Genomic DNA, 15,243 nt, shown 5'->3' on the forward strand with positions numbered 1-15,243 from the left:
CAAACATATTTCCTGAAAATATGTAATAATTGGCATGCTCCTGTTCCCTGTATTGGTGCCAGAATAATTAAAAATTAGAATTGAGTCTTTTTTTTAATTTTTTTTTTTTAAATTAATTCTAGAGCACATCCTCAGCTGCTGTTCGAAAGCCCTGGGTGAAGGGCGCTACCGCTGGTGCCATGACCAAGTCCTGAAGGCCATAGCGGATACCATCTGCAGTGGTATCAGCCACTGCAAGTGCCTCCGCCCAGTGAAAAACACCATCACTTCCGCCAGAGTTGGGAAGAAGCCTACAGCAGCTGCCCGGACCACCTCCTCCGGCCTGTTAGCAATGGTACAAGACTGGGAGCTGAAAGTTGATCTGGGGAGGCAGCTGAAGTTCCCAGAAACTGTCACCATAACATCGCTAAGGCCAGACCTAGTGCTGATCTCTGAAGCCTCCGAGCAGGTCATCCTCTTGGAACTCACTGTGCCTTGGGAGGACTGCATTGAGGAGGCCAGTGAGAGGAAGAGGGCCAAGTACACCGAGCTGGTGGAGGAATGCCGAAGCAATGGGTGGCGAGCAAGGTGTGAGCCCATCGAGGTAGGATGCAGAGGGTTCATAGGCCAGTCCCTCTAGGGTCTATAAGATGCTGGGCATCACAGGAGCCAGTAGGAGCCATCAAGTTGGCCACCAAGGCAGCAGAGGTGGCATCGAGGTGGCTGTGGATCAGGAGAGGAGAGCCATGAGTGGGGTAGAGCTACCTGGACACAAGTGGGGGCTTGATCAAACCCGGCTGGGTCGTATGGGAGAGGGTGCCTGATTGTTGAAAGACCCGAAAAACCCAATGACCCCAGGTTACATCACTGAAGATGTATCCAGGAGCACCAAGTTGGTGTATTTTAAAGATTTATATTTTTTACACTTTGTGCCTAAAGAAATGGTTCAAACATATCCCCTGAAAACATATAATTTCTGGCATGTTTCTGTCCCCAGTTTTGGTGGCAAGAATAATTAAATAATTTTTTTAATATGTGAGTTGTCTGTCTAAACTAATTTCTCATGTGAAAGTGAATACAATTTTCTAACTGGCAGAGGTGTCCACTTCAGGTCCTTCATAGCCCCTTGAATTCTCCATCTCCCACAACACTGCCCACACCTAATTATTACCAACACTTACATGAGTATATGATTCATCAGTATGTGTAGTTGAAGAGTAGCTTGCTAAGATGGATGCATATGATTAAAACAGGATACATGTTTCATTATAAAAATGTGTTCACGCTTAATAGCATAGAGGCCTTAATAGAGCGCTCAGATGTGTATGTAAAGTGCATGTCTGGTTTTTTGTATGTTTTTTCCTGAGGTGACAGTTTGCTGCTGCACATCTCTGAATATCAGAAACTGAATAGAACTTCGTTTTCAATATATTGCAAAAAAGTAGAATATTAAAAGGCATTCAGACCCATATGTAAGTGGATGTTTCATTTGGTGGTATAAAACAACTCTCACTAGTTATTAACCATCATCGAGCCCATGTGTGACCTCGCAGCATGTCTTTTGTCCCTCCCCCAAAGCTCAGACCTTAATCCCTGATAATCTCTGCAGTCAGTGAACGCCTGCAGTCATGGCTGCCCCGATGGAGAATTTGCCATCTCTTGGACATCTGACCGGCACAGAGAGGAACACTTTGACAAGACAAAGAGAGCACCGGATAAAAAAGAGGTAAGACCTTTGAGTGCTGCTGTGAGGTCAGGGAGAGGAAGTCATGGGGGTTTGGCATTTTTTTTCTTTCTTCAAAATGCATTTAGTTAATATCTTTCCATACAAAAATGACCACAATACTGTTGAACTGCTACAGATATTTGTACAGTAAGGTAATACAGAGAGAGCCCATAGTGTAGTCCTATAACATTTATAGATTTTTATATAGTCTAGTTTACAGTAGTCTATGTAGATCCATGTACCCTGGCATCGCTGACAGGATGCAGAAGATCACACCCCTGGCCCCATCTGCCATAAAGGTAAAAATTGTTGCCCCAAGAGTGTAAATACTCTGTCGGGATCGGAGGCTCCATCCTGGCCTCTCTGTCCACCTTCCAGCAGATGTGGATCAGCAAGCAGGAGTGCGATACACAGGTTACTATGATGCCGCATAATAATGCACTCTAATGTCTCTTCCTGTCACAGCATCAACAGGCCAGTGATGTTGCAAGCTGACCTTTCAACTCCTCACAGTCATCAACAGCTGTAAGTGCACAGACAAAAGACACTGTCCCTCACTGTGTATGTTGGTGTATATATCTCAAATCTGACTCTGTTTCCTGCAGCAGGGCAATGCATCTGCAGCAGCGCTGGCAGGAGCTAAAGGAGCGAGAGCTGACAGCCAAACAACACAACAGGCAGCTGCTGCAGCAGTTTGAGGAGGCACAGGACACTCTGAGAGAGATGATAACCCTCACTGCGGCCATGAAAACTATTCGGGTGCACAGACATAAACACAACTAACACTCACTTCTGTATTTTACCTCTGCCTCTGTGAAGCTCTGGCGCTGAACCTTCTTCTTGACCTTTGGCCCCCTGCAGATGGAATATGAGAGGTACCTGGAGGAGAGCTCCCCCCGCTGGAAGCAGCAACTCAAGGAGAAAACACAGACTGCTCAGAAGAAGGTAAGAGCGGTTTGTGGCCAACACATAGAGCAGGTTATGTCCTTTTAGTAGAGCTATCAAAGTTTAAAAAATTGACACTGGAAAGATATTTATATAAATTCAACCCTAACAACAGTTGCAAATTAGATGATGTGCAAATGTTTCTTTGACAGAGGATGGAGGATTATCTGCAGTCATGTCTAAAGAGCACAGAGGAACGAGTGACCGAGTCCTCTGCAGATCGACCTTTACCTTCACAAGGTTTGTCCTCCTCCCTCAGTTTTAATGGTGGGTTCTAGACATTCCAGACTATCTAATACGCATCTTTGGTTGCAGGTGCGTCCACAATGCCACAAAAAATGTCTGCGCCTCCACAGCACTACAGCCAAAACAGACACTCAGACTACAGCACTCCTCACCTCCCCTACATGCAGCCTCACTGGCAGATCCACCCTCAATCCCAGACAGCTAGGTTTCCCATCAGAGCGCCCTATCAACCTCAGAGCTCCTTTCATGTCCCATCTTTTCTCCCACCACCTCACCCATTCCAGCCCTACCCTCTCACCTCCACACCCACTCATCATCACCCCAGACCCAGGCAGGATCCACCAGGCTGGGCTTCCCACTCCGACTACCCTTGGTCCTGGACTGTTGGTGCAGCTGCTGCTGGTGGTGGTGGTGCAGCTGGTGCAGTTGGGATTCCTTCAGGCTCCGAGGCTCTGTGGGGCCAGCTCTACACGGAGGAGCCCCCTCCTGAGATGAGGGTGGCGCAGGTGGTGGGAGAGGAGGCAGGTGCAAGCAGGGCACCGAGCTCAAAGAGGGAGAGAAGTGGCAGCAGCAGGAGCAGTCATCTGTCCCAGGAGCTGGACATCAAACCAGGTGGGGAAGAAAATACGATAAGTTTAACGTCAGTGTGTGTAAGCTTATTTTTCCTCAGTAGATATGACTTCACCTCTGACGTGGGTTGTAATTTTTGTTGTGTGTGTATGTATGTATGTATGTATGGTGTCTAGTTCGTCTGTCAGGTGGCCATGCAGAGAGCAGTGAGAGCAGCAGGGAGTCCAGTCAGGCGAGCAGAGAGAAGAGGAGGGAGAAGAGAGGAGGATCACAGCATTCCTCCTCAGACGTAGAAAGGTGCAACTCTCAGCAGTAAGTGATATTCAAGAGATCCATCTGGTATTTGTTACAAACAATTTGCCTAATCTTTACATACCGCACCAGCCTTTCACTATTCAATAAGGTCCTCACCCAACCTGCTTGTCCGCTCCACCCAATTTACTTACCTACATACCTTCTGTCTTTGTAAGATGTAAAACTGTGTTGGTGGCTCCTAACTCTTCTGGATTGTCACAAGTTGAACATTTGAGTTGTTAGCAGTTTGATTTAATCATAAACGGGGGTGTCGTAGTGGGGGAAATTGGGACCTTTTGATCCAAAACCCTGGAATTAAAAGTTTGGTTTCATTTGCAGTTTTTTTGTTATTTCTAAGTAATTACTGCCAAAAAATAATTAAAATTGGCTGAATAAATAAGCTTCAAGCCTGAACTGTCTATAAAAAAAACAGTGAAAGCTCTCCGAGGCCCCCCTCACCCGTTAAAGGAGTAAAATGGTTTAGTCCACCCTGCACTAGGGTTCATCCTTTAAATCAGCTATAGCCGAGTGAGTGACTGCTTATAGCTTTCCCAAAGGAAGTAAAATCAAGAAAAGAGGGAAAGACAGCAAACAGACTTTGTAAAATAGATTTCAAAAGGTGTTTGTGAGAGACATGAATCAAAAGACTAAGGGTGAGGGGCTCACAGAGACTGTTTAGGCCCAGAATTTGGTGCTACGCCCTGATAACAATACACTGAAGACCAGCTGGTAACCGTACACAAAGTCAGACAATGTTGCACAACAACTACCTCCAAAGTGATTTTGAAAAGGTTAATTTAACCATAATTACAAAACTTTAAAGGGACAGTTCACCCCAAATCAAAAACCTTTAGAGGAACCTTTACCTTACCTTTGGGGTGGCAGTGGTTCAGTCCATTGGAACTTGGCTTCAGAACCGAAGGGTCACTTTAGTCCCTCTAAGGACCAAATATGGGGCGAGGACTGGTAGCTGGAGAGGTGCCAGTTCACCTCCTGGGCACTGCCATGGTGCCCTTGAGCAAAGCACTGAACCCCCAATTGCTTGGGGCACCTGTCCAAGGCAGCGCTCCCTCATTCTGACATCTCTCCATTTAATGCATGTATAGGTCCTGTTTGTGTGTGTGTATTTCAGGCCTGTGTGTATATGACAAGAATAAAAAAAATCTAGTTTTACCCTCAGGGATTAATAAAGTATATCTTCTTCTTTAGTGCTATTTATTAGTCTAGATTGTTTTGGTGCGAGTTGCTGAGTGTTGGACATATTGGCCATAGAGATGTCTGCCTTCTCTCTAATATAATGGAACTAGATGGCACTCAGCTTGTGGTGCTCAAAGCACCAAAAAATAAAAAATTGAAAACCAGCAATGTCTCTTTCCAGAAATCATGACTTTATTACTCAAGATAATCTGCAGACCTTGTTGTGAGCAGTTTCATGTAGGAACTATTTTCTTTTACTGAATCTCCAACTCTCAGCAGTTCACACCAAAACAATTTTTTGATAAATAGAATTACAGGTGAGATGGAAAATATATGACTTTGGGGTGAACTGTCCCGTTAATACTTAAATAGAAATACAGCTGCTTCAAGTGGTCATCCAAAAATAAGCCCTTTCTCCAAAAATGTATATTAGTTATAAATTATAATACACACAAAGGAAAGCATAGAATTTGAGCACAGCACACCTCAACTTTCCTTTGAATAGTTCTTACATTAAAGTAAAATTAAGCAGTATTTCATAATTTAAAGAAAAGGAAAATAGAGGAAGTGATTTTTTTTATCCTTTAACTCTTTGGGTGACCCTGAAGGTCCATATAACCCAACTTATACACAACCCTATCTTGTTCTGTACCATTTTATTTTTCATCAATTCCTCATTTCAGGTCATCTGGGACTTCCTGTGCCATCATGGTTGCTGCGGTCACAGTGGCCCAAAGCTCAGAAAGTGACAGCTCATCAGTGAAAATAAGAACCAGTTCTAGCAGGAGGACGAGGAGAAGTGGGGGGCTTGCTGTGGGATCACCGAGTGCTGAGAAGGTGACGAAGGAAAGGACCAAGAGCAAGGGAGATGACTCAAGTAGTCCATCAACTAGTGAGGAGCTGGGGAGTCCAGTGGAGCAATCCAAGAGTAAAAAAGTGGGGGATCAAAGTCCTGATGACAAATCAGAGAGCTGCGGAGAGGAGTCTGGATCCCAGAGGGAGGAGGACTCAGGAAGTGTTAGTATAAAGATTGAACATGGAGAAGAAATGGAAAAGCAGGAGAGTAGCAGCTCTGAGCAAGGCAGTGTGGTGGAAAAGGATGAGGAAGAAGAGGGGCATGAGGAAGATCTGGAAGATGGAAAAGATGATGACGGTGAAGAAAAAGAGAACAGTGAGACAGATGAAAAGCAAGAGGAGAGAGGAGTGGAAGATGATGATGAGGCTTCTGAGGGAAAGAATACAACAGAGGAAGAAGATGAGGAGCATGAGAAAGATCTGGGGGACGGATGTGATGGTGGTGACGCTGAAGAGAAAGAGAACAGTCACACGGATGAAGAGCAAGAGGAGAGAGGAGGAGTGGAGGATGATGACGAAGCTTCTGAAGGAAAGAGTACATCAGAGGAAGACGAGGAGGCCGGAGCAGAGGATGAGGCTGAGGAGGAGTCGTCGTCGGAGAAAGATGATGGTGAAGAAGAACAGTCAGACAGGTTGAAGAATGAAGACAGTGAGAACGGAAAGAAGGGTTCAGCATCTTCTCAGGATGAAGAGGTGGACGAGGATGAGAGTGAAGGAGATGAGGACAAGATGGAGGAAGGAGAATCAGATGAAGGAGAGGAAGGAGCGGGGGAGGAGAAAGAGGAGCAGAGAGATGGAGCAGAACCAGAGGATGAAGAAGATTCAGACGACAGTATCATCTTACCACAGAACAAGTAAGATAATGAAAGACTTAAAAGATCTAAATCACAAAAGCAGCACCTGACCTTCATTCAATCTGTTGTTTCTAGATCTAAAAAGATGCACATCATCCAAGAGGAGGCACGTGAAGATGATGAAGAGGATGAGGAGGGGAGTAAAACAGCCTCCTCCTCCGATGACTCAAACGAGGGCAGTGATGAGGATGATGTCGAGCATCTCCTCGCACCTCAAGAACAATCACAGAGGAAAGAGTGAGTTCTGTTTTTACTTTTCTGACAGAAAAATACATCATGAAATATAAATCTAACTTTTTTTTTTTTTTTACACATTTTCAGAGAAAAGGACCTGAAAGCCAACGAGGAATCCAAAGGTACAGTATCGTCTGTCTTAACTGTTAAAGGATGGATAGATACAAACAAAAAGAAGGTCTTGAAGCTGCTCTCTGTTTAATTTGTTTTCCAGCCGTCTGTGACAACGTGATGGCTTTTCAAGTGAAGCCGGACAAATCAAAGTCTGACCACCAAAGTGACTCTGATGAGTTTGACGACTTCTATGGCTAAATGTGTTTGTCTTAACTGCTGAAACCGAAAGGACAAAACACTATCTCAGAATTTAGAGTATAAAAAACTACTTATGTTAAGTCAATGCTAGATTTGATTGTTTTATTTGATTAGAGATATCTGTCAAAAAAAAAAAAAAAACTCTTGCCTAGAATAACTCCACTGCATTAAACTACATTATATACATATCAAACAGTTGTTTCTTTTATTTATTTGGACTACAAGTTAAACTACAAAGCAGCTTTCTTTTACCTTTGATCAGAAGCACAGACACAAATACAATCCTCTGACAAACTGCACTCTGGGAGCTGCGAGTACAAAGAGTGACGGTTTATTGAAGAGATTGTTATTGCTGCTGTGTTTTATATTCCACCACAGACATGTTTGTCATATAAAAATAAACCAAAGGGCACGACGGTTGAAACATTACAGTGAATTGTTGTGTTTGTGTTTTTATTTTAACATATCTTACATCAGCGTGCCTGGAGAGCAAAGCACACTGTTCCTGTTCATCTGGCTCATTTCTGGTGATGAGCATTCAAAGTCTTAATTTCCTCTCAGATTTTCACCACCTGAGCAGCCAAACAGGGGCTCACTCTCTGTCCATCCTCTGATGCAGTGCTGCGCTGAATGAGCATCCTGCCATAGGTCCCGCCCACCTGGCCTTTGGTCAGCCGTCCAGGATTGACGCATACACAGCCGACCACGTCCTGATGACAGGGAGAGGACATTTTAAAATACATAATGTATAAAATAATGCAAAAAGACCATGCCCATTTGAAGTGTTTTTTTCCAGACAAATGAAAGTAAAGCTTGACCCATTAAAGTCTCTAGTGCGCTTACTCCATTGGCCCTATGATGTGGAAGATCCCGGTAATTTTATATAAAGAAGTCAAACATTTTTGGCTTTATTTACCACTGAGCAACGTTCATAGGAATGAAGGAGTCCCCGCTTTCAATGCTGTATCATGTTCTCTTTATACATCCATTAACTGCATTAACAGAAACAGGAGATCTTGTACCTTAACAAAGTAGCGCAGCTCAGAGGGAACAATGAGGACGTCAGGGGTCAGCGGCATCTGACCGAAGCTCTGGAACTTCTCGTAGTCCATGTTCACCTCCTCCACAGGTGGATACAGAGGGTAGTAACTGGAGGTAAAAAACCCAAACATGCCATTCTGTTAATAGAAGGGCATCTTCAAAATAGAGATAACAACAGAGCTCTATCAGGACTCCTACCTCCTCTGGGTCAGCATGTGTTTCAGTATGCGGGAAAATCTGTCTGATCCAGTGCCGCTGCAACACAATACATTTTCAATTTCAAGACTGTACAGTGATGCCATCCATTGAAATATATAATAATAATAACAATAATGCAATCGCTGCTTCTGAACTTTAAATTAACTCCCATAGAAATTCAAGTGTGGCTGAGAGGACGGTCATGTGAGCAATGTCACAAAACTACGTAAAAGTTTTCAGTTCAACATGTTTTCCTGTCATTTCTAACTGAATGCAATTGCTGGATGAAGATGTGAAAATTAGAAATCTTCCTCACTAGCTGATCTCCTCTGCGCCCATGTGGAACAAGATGTCAGTGGACGTCACGCCAAAGGTCACACCATCAATCAGCAGGGTGCAGGGGTCAGGGACGAGGGTGACACGCTGCAGAGTATGAAGAGAAATGCAATGTAAGACGAATAAGTTGACATTGATTTTGCCATCACTGGGCGAGTTCTCTGAGTTCCTCTGCTTTAATCTTCTTCATTAGACGCCTGAAAAAGGGGGCTGCTACTTGACCTATTTTAACTGTGCGTTCACACCAAATGCGATGGACACGATGAACGCCACAAGTTTCCATTCAAAATCAACGTAAATGACGCGATGTCGCTTTGGGCGATGCGTTTCAGGCGATAAGAGCGACGCGATGAAGCGATGACGTGTCCATTGCCTCATCGCGTGTGTCGCTTGAAGTTGAAAAATTTGAACTTTTCAAGCGACATCGTGTGACGCTCTGCCACGACATCCAATCAGCGTTGATATCCAACCACGTCACCGACGTAGTTACGTCAGACGCACATTTCAAAAAATGGAGGAAAGAATCATTGTGGCTGTGTGTGGTTACACCGAGCTATATGACACAACGTCACCTTTTTACCGGGACCATAATAGAAAAGAAATGGCCTGGAAGAAGGTCAGCGAGGAGGTGCAGCTTCTTGGTAAGTTGTGAATATTTCCAGATGCAGCTCTTGCAGGAGGTGATGATATTCACCCAGCTGCGTGCGTTTCTGGAGGATATTGTGAACCCAGACATGGCGGCGTTTGGGTCTCCAATCCAAATCAGATGTCCACCACAGATAAAGAGCAGCTACGGTAGTTAACTCAGCCATGGCTGACGAGAAAATAGCGGGAGGTGAAGAAAATTGCAGGAGGAGGGTTGCGTCATCGCGATTGAAGCGATGATCAAAAAGGTGACATTTGTGATCAAGCAACGCGATACTCGCGTTACGGGCGTGGACATCGCGTCCATCGCGTTTGGTGTGAACGCACAGTAAGACTAACAACTCCCTAAATCTGAACTTTAAAATTCTCCTATTAAAATGAGGTTTGCCATAATTTCTCACAAGCCTGTTGCATGTGCTCATCAGCAATAAACATTTATATAATGAACATGTACAATTATATAGTCAGGTCTTCGTGTGTCTAACCTGGGCCTGGTCCTTGCCGAGGTTTGGCAGCGTGAAGGGAGGCTGTGGGTAGATGAAATGATGGTGGATGTCTCTCTGAGAGGGCACAAACACCAGGCGGCAGCCAACACTGGATGAAGAAAACATTAGGCTTCATTATGGTAAAGGCTTCTGCTTACAAGATGCCATGACAAAAATGGCAGTCTTGAAGATTAAATAGCAGAAACAGTTCAGGGAATTATGAGACAAACCTTCTGGTGCCATCCACAATGCTCTCGATGCATCTTGAGAAAATGGCCTCAAACGTCTCGGTCACCTGGGCCTTCTATTTCAAACAACAGGCGGAGATTGTTATAGTCACATACATCAACCAACATGAGTGGAGGAGCTGGACACAGGTAATGATGGTATTGAACAAAGGGAAATTCCCATTGCCATGTATTGATGACATAAATTCAAATTAGACTGTTTTACAATGCAAAACATTAGATCTAGGAGCAGTGGGTATTTTAGGATAAACACACAAACTGTCCACTGTCAAACGTACCTCAATTTGTTCATGTTTGGAATCCACAAATGGGCCCAGCTGAAGAAGAGAGTGGAGAATTAGAAAACCTACACATAACACGCAGTCATGTGACAACTGTGTTTGTGTGAGATACTAAACTGTGACAGAGGAACAGATACGAGCATTTTGTGCATCTTGTGAGATGTGTTTATCCACCTGTATGTGGAATAACTGCTGTTTGTGATACAGCAAGGATAAATAAATAAATAAAAGAAAGTGACTTTACCAGCAGGCAGACATCAGGACGATCTCTGACAATGACACTGATTAGGTCCAGCAGAGGGTCAAAGTTCAGGCTGTCAGAGGGAGTGTACGGCCCGCATGCCACCAGTACATTTATTGGCTCTGCAATCACATCATATGATGAGTGTGGATGCAGTTTACATGACAGAGAGAAACTAACTTTAACACCAGCAGACTGCAGTCACTCCTGATATTGAGGTTGAAAGCTGAAAAGGACAAGTTATTGTTGATGGTAAATGTAGATAATTGAAGCAATAAATTCCTCAGTGTGTGCTATATTGACAGGGAAAGCTAAGTTCTCTCGAATATCCGTGTCATGCCTACATGTACCAGGATGCATTGCATGTTCTGGATGGTCCCCACCAGCCATATCCTCTTGTGTGGCAAATGCAGCAACAGCTGCAGCCTCAGTTGCTCTCTGCTGCATTTCTTCAGCTGTCTATTCTAGCTTGAATAAATATGACTGAATATCCAGGTCAACAGACTACTACCAACACTGGCTGGCTGTCCACATAAAAGATGGCAGATTTTTCCTTAAAGGATGTATATTTATTAATCTAATCATTAGATTTACAGAAAATGTTACAGATTTTATCAACAAACATCACTTACCTTCATCCGTTTCCATTTTCACCTCAGAAGTGTAGAAAGGAAGAGGAACTCCCTAAAAAAAGAAGACTTTTAACAGAAGATACAAACAGGCCCCAGTTCTAAAAGTTAAAGTAATCAGAACTGCTAAAGTTGTGGACAATATCTCAAGTTAATATTGCTTTGTAAAGGTATAGCTGACCTCATAGAGTTTCGACGCCATCATTTTTCTTCCGGTCGTGTTCATCCCCTCCATCACCACCACCTGAGAGAAGACAACAGAGTTTCATACACTGTAGGTGGACAGTTTTTTATTCTTATGTGGCAACTGGTTGTCAGAGTTCTCGGTCAGACACTGGGTGAGTCTGCTACCCAGGTCCTTGGCATGCTCTGTTACTCTTGGTGGTCATGTATCCTGCTACACACAACTCAGTGCACAGGAAAAGGAGTGACCACCGCTTTGTGCATGCATTAACCCTGCAATCAGTATGCACTCTACTGTAGATTTCAGTGGCAGAATACAAGGCAGACAGTGGCAGAAAGCTGCACAGTTGGGTGTAAAATCCATCTGTAGCTTAATCTGCTTAATGAGAAGTGTCCTTTGGCTTACCTGACCAGGAAACAGGGAGTAGTCTTTAAGCTCTGATAGGTCAACAGGCACTTGCTGACCGCCCTGCTCTGGTCCTGCCTCCAGCAGAACCGACTGTGCATTCAGTTTGCCATTACTGTCACAGCAAATCTGACCCAGCACTGTTATACTGTCCTAAAGGTGGAGAGATGTAAAACACACCAAAGTGAGCAGTCAGGCAACACTTAATTATACACATATATTCAATAACTATAAACTGTATCTGGTTTAAATCAGCTCATAAAAAAATGTGGGGCACATGGTAAAGTTATATTGATAATCAAGATAAACATGTATAATATTGCATATATTGCAAGTTGCAACTCATCATGCCAATCTTTGGTCTGAACTCAGATTAAGATATCCATAAAGTTACCAGAACATTTGCAAATCACATTTTAGGTTTCTACGATTTTACAGGTTTTTGGCAGCAGTAACACACTGCTGTACCTGAGCAGGCAGAGAGACGGGGGAGAACTCTTCGATGTTGAAGTGAGACTTCAGGCTGTCACCAAGCTCCTCTATCTTCTCTGTTAACACTGGGGAAAACAGACGCACACTGTTCAACTTCAAACAATATGTAGTAATATAAACTGTTTCTATTTATCTGTGACGGGTGTGCACAGTTTCATTTAAAATTCAAGAGAAATGTATGAATGTCAGAGTTATGCCATGTGGAGATTTAAAACTAAAGGAATCTTCCCTCCAAAGTAGTTTTATGAATTCACGGCTCTTTTACGTTTTTGTCTCTCACCATTTCGAACATCGCGCAGCCTCTGAAACATGTACTTGTAGCTGCACTGGAGAGAGTCTTCAGGCCCTTCCAGCAGCTCCAGCTGGACGCCTGCGCCCTTCCTGCCTGCCCAGCGGGTGCCCTGCACGGCTCCGAATGTAACCACCACCTCCCCTTTTCCTCCTCGCTGGCTGTACTTCTGGGATGGCGTTGCACTTCCAAAGAGAGAAGGGAATAAGTGTCAAAGTACAGCTAATGTCCATCTTAACAAGTGATTCAGTCTATTGGTAAAAAGTTCAAGTGCCTTGGTAGCAAAGTGTTTACAGGACATTGGGTCATCCCAGGTTTAATTCCAGCCTCGGGACCTTTGCTGCAGGTCATAAAATAAAGGTGAAAATGCCCCAAAAGTTATGTTTAAATTTTCTTTAAAAAAGTATAGACTTCATCCATGCTTGGTTGAGTATTTGTAACTTTGTAATTCAACTAATCAAAAAAAATTACACTTTGAAACACAATACATCCTCACACAAGCTTTGTGATTTTAAGATAAACTGAGATTAAATAATCCTGTATATTGCTTGTTAACACTAGCCAAACACCAAGTGCAGGAGCACTATGACCTTGTGTGGATTCAACTGAGTGTTTGTCTGTGTTGTTGAGTACCTGGGAGAGAAGCTGGCAGGTGACAGCAGCAGGCCCGGGCTGGCCAGCAGAGCTGCAGTTCTTTTTGAATGAGGGTGTTCAGGAGTGGTCAGTGCTCGCTTCTGAGAGCCCTATGCGCGCACACACGCACACACACATTCAGGGTTGAGCACACAAGTGAGTCACACATAGTTTATTTAGCTTCAAAGGCATATATCGCTACATAAACACTACATGAAGTTACTGGTGTTGGCTTACCTTAGCAGGAGTAGAGTAAGCATCCAGTAGATTCTCCTCCTCTTCCTCTACTTTCATTCTGAACAAATAATGTCAAGGACTGTGACACAATAGCATTACCCACACTCATTAAAGACAACAGATAAATCCAGATAGACAAGCATGAAGACTTCACTGTCAAGGATACAGGTCCTGTAATGTGTGGATATCTCTGGTTCTGTTATGAGTCTCTTCTTTCCTGAAGCTTTGTTTGGATTTATTCTTCTTATTTAACACCTGCAAAGACAATGAACTCGCTGTGAATACAAAATTGGTGCCGTTTGTGACAGTGAGGACAACTTTCAACTAACAAAGACCCAAGTTCGCAGCAGCAATATCAGTAACACAATCCATATATGACATGTGACAAAACATCAGTTTAGGATCTTGTTACCTCATGTTCAAATTGTTCCAGGGTGTCCATAGAGAGTTTTAGTCCATTTTTTGTGGTGCTGTAGGCCACCCACTCCAGCACCATCTCATCCGCCTGGATCCTGTTACAAATACACTGCTCCACCACTGAGGGACAGAGGAGATATAAAGGAAAGGAAGAGCTTTTAAAAATGGGATGTAGTGATTAGACTGAGTAGTTTGTGGTTGCTGTTAAGTGTGCTGTTTTCTGCTTCATAATGCAAATGTCATCTTTGTTATTGTCTATGGTTTGTCTGCTCAGAACATGATGGTTTATGCTAGTTATTGTCAGTTATGTGCAAATTTATAGTGTGCACCATTAGTGTGTTGCTATCCCTTTTCAAGTCTTTAATCTGTTGTCTGCTACATGTCATTAAAGGGCTGACAGTGTACAGAGCTATAAGGTATTCTCTGTTAAGCAGAAGTTGTCACTTAATAATAAGATGACAATAAATACTGTACAGTTACAACTGAAAATAATACTGTATATCAGCAGTGGGGGCACTATCACTCTGATATAAGTACATTTAAATCAAACATATGAATGATGATTACAGATGCTTATGATGCACATAAAATAGTTTGAATCAAATGAATATAATCCTTTTACTTATTTCATTTATCACAAACAACACACACTAATGAACATCAGTGTTATATAAATGTGGCAGATGTGTCCACCTGCAGTCACTGTCAAGATCGCTGTTAGGCAAATGAGCAAGACAAAAGAACATAAATGCCTACTTAATAACATGAAACCTCATCAACAGCGTTAAAAATCAGACACTATACATAGCATGTACCAGTACAGTAGTGTCACGTTACACACTGTTGACCATTTGGGTGGCTGCTGTTGCTCTTGGCTTAATTTGCAGACATTAGCGGGTGTTAGCTACTTACTCTTATCGAGGATGGCGTCATCTTGGCAGGATATGTCGAACACTTCCAGCTCTGATTTTAGGCTTTCTCCGTTTACTTGAGTCATTGTTTTGAGTTGTCTACCTTCGTTGTTAATCAATGCAAAAATGTAGATGATAAAACTTCAGTAGGTCTCGATGCTAACGTTAGCTATGCTTTCACTTCATAGCAACAACGACAAGCTAATCCTCTCCACAAAGCGGGTGCTAAATGCTAGCTACAGCTGTTAGCTACACGTTAGCGTGCAGAGTAGCTCCAATCGACATCAGATGCACATTTCAGTTTATGATTTTACCGCGAAAAAGTGCTGCCGGTGTTGGCGGCCGGACATACGTCACAT

General features: G+C 43.3%; 2 protein-coding genes across 2 annotated transcripts; one reads left to right on the forward strand and one right to left on the reverse strand.

The window, feature by feature from the left end:
* The first annotated feature begins 331 nt into the window (after window positions 1-331).
* LOC125895021 (protein starmaker-like) lies at window positions 332-7,414 on the forward strand. Its single transcript, XM_049586790.1, has 10 exons — window positions 332-583; window positions 1,589-1,731; window positions 2,311-2,464; window positions 2,567-2,650; window positions 3,007-3,508; window positions 3,643-3,778; window positions 5,641-6,666; window positions 6,742-6,903; window positions 6,988-7,022; window positions 7,115-7,414. The coding sequence occupies exons 1-10, from the start codon at window positions 332-334 to the stop codon at window positions 7,210-7,212; spliced, it is 2,592 nt and encodes an 863-aa protein (XP_049442747.1). The 3' UTR covers window positions 7,213-7,414.
* Window positions 7,415-7,527: 113 nt separating this feature from the next.
* Window positions 7,528-15,230, reverse strand: pola2 (polymerase (DNA directed), alpha 2). The gene is made up of 18 exons (XM_049586502.1): window positions 14,886-15,230; window positions 13,969-14,093; window positions 13,723-13,811; window positions 13,557-13,614; window positions 13,320-13,429; window positions 12,678-12,871; window positions 12,374-12,462; window positions 11,906-12,058; window positions 11,498-11,560; window positions 11,320-11,371; window positions 10,691-10,809; window positions 10,444-10,482; window positions 10,148-10,221; window positions 9,918-10,026; window positions 8,768-8,874; window positions 8,452-8,508; window positions 8,235-8,361; window positions 7,528-7,922 (listed from the first exon to the last, which is right to left on the reverse strand). Exons 1-18 carry the CDS (start codon window positions 14,968-14,970, stop codon window positions 7,770-7,772), a joined length of 1,803 nt encoding a protein of 600 aa, XP_049442459.1. The 5' UTR covers window positions 14,971-15,230; the 3' UTR covers window positions 7,528-7,769.
* Window positions 15,231-15,243: the final 13 nt, after the last annotated feature.

The sequence above is a fragment of the Epinephelus fuscoguttatus genome, linkage group LG9, assembly GCF_011397635.1.
Source record: "Epinephelus fuscoguttatus linkage group LG9, E.fuscoguttatus.final_Chr_v1".
Classification (NCBI taxonomy): Eukaryota; Metazoa; Chordata; class Actinopteri; order Perciformes; family Serranidae; genus Epinephelus; species Epinephelus fuscoguttatus.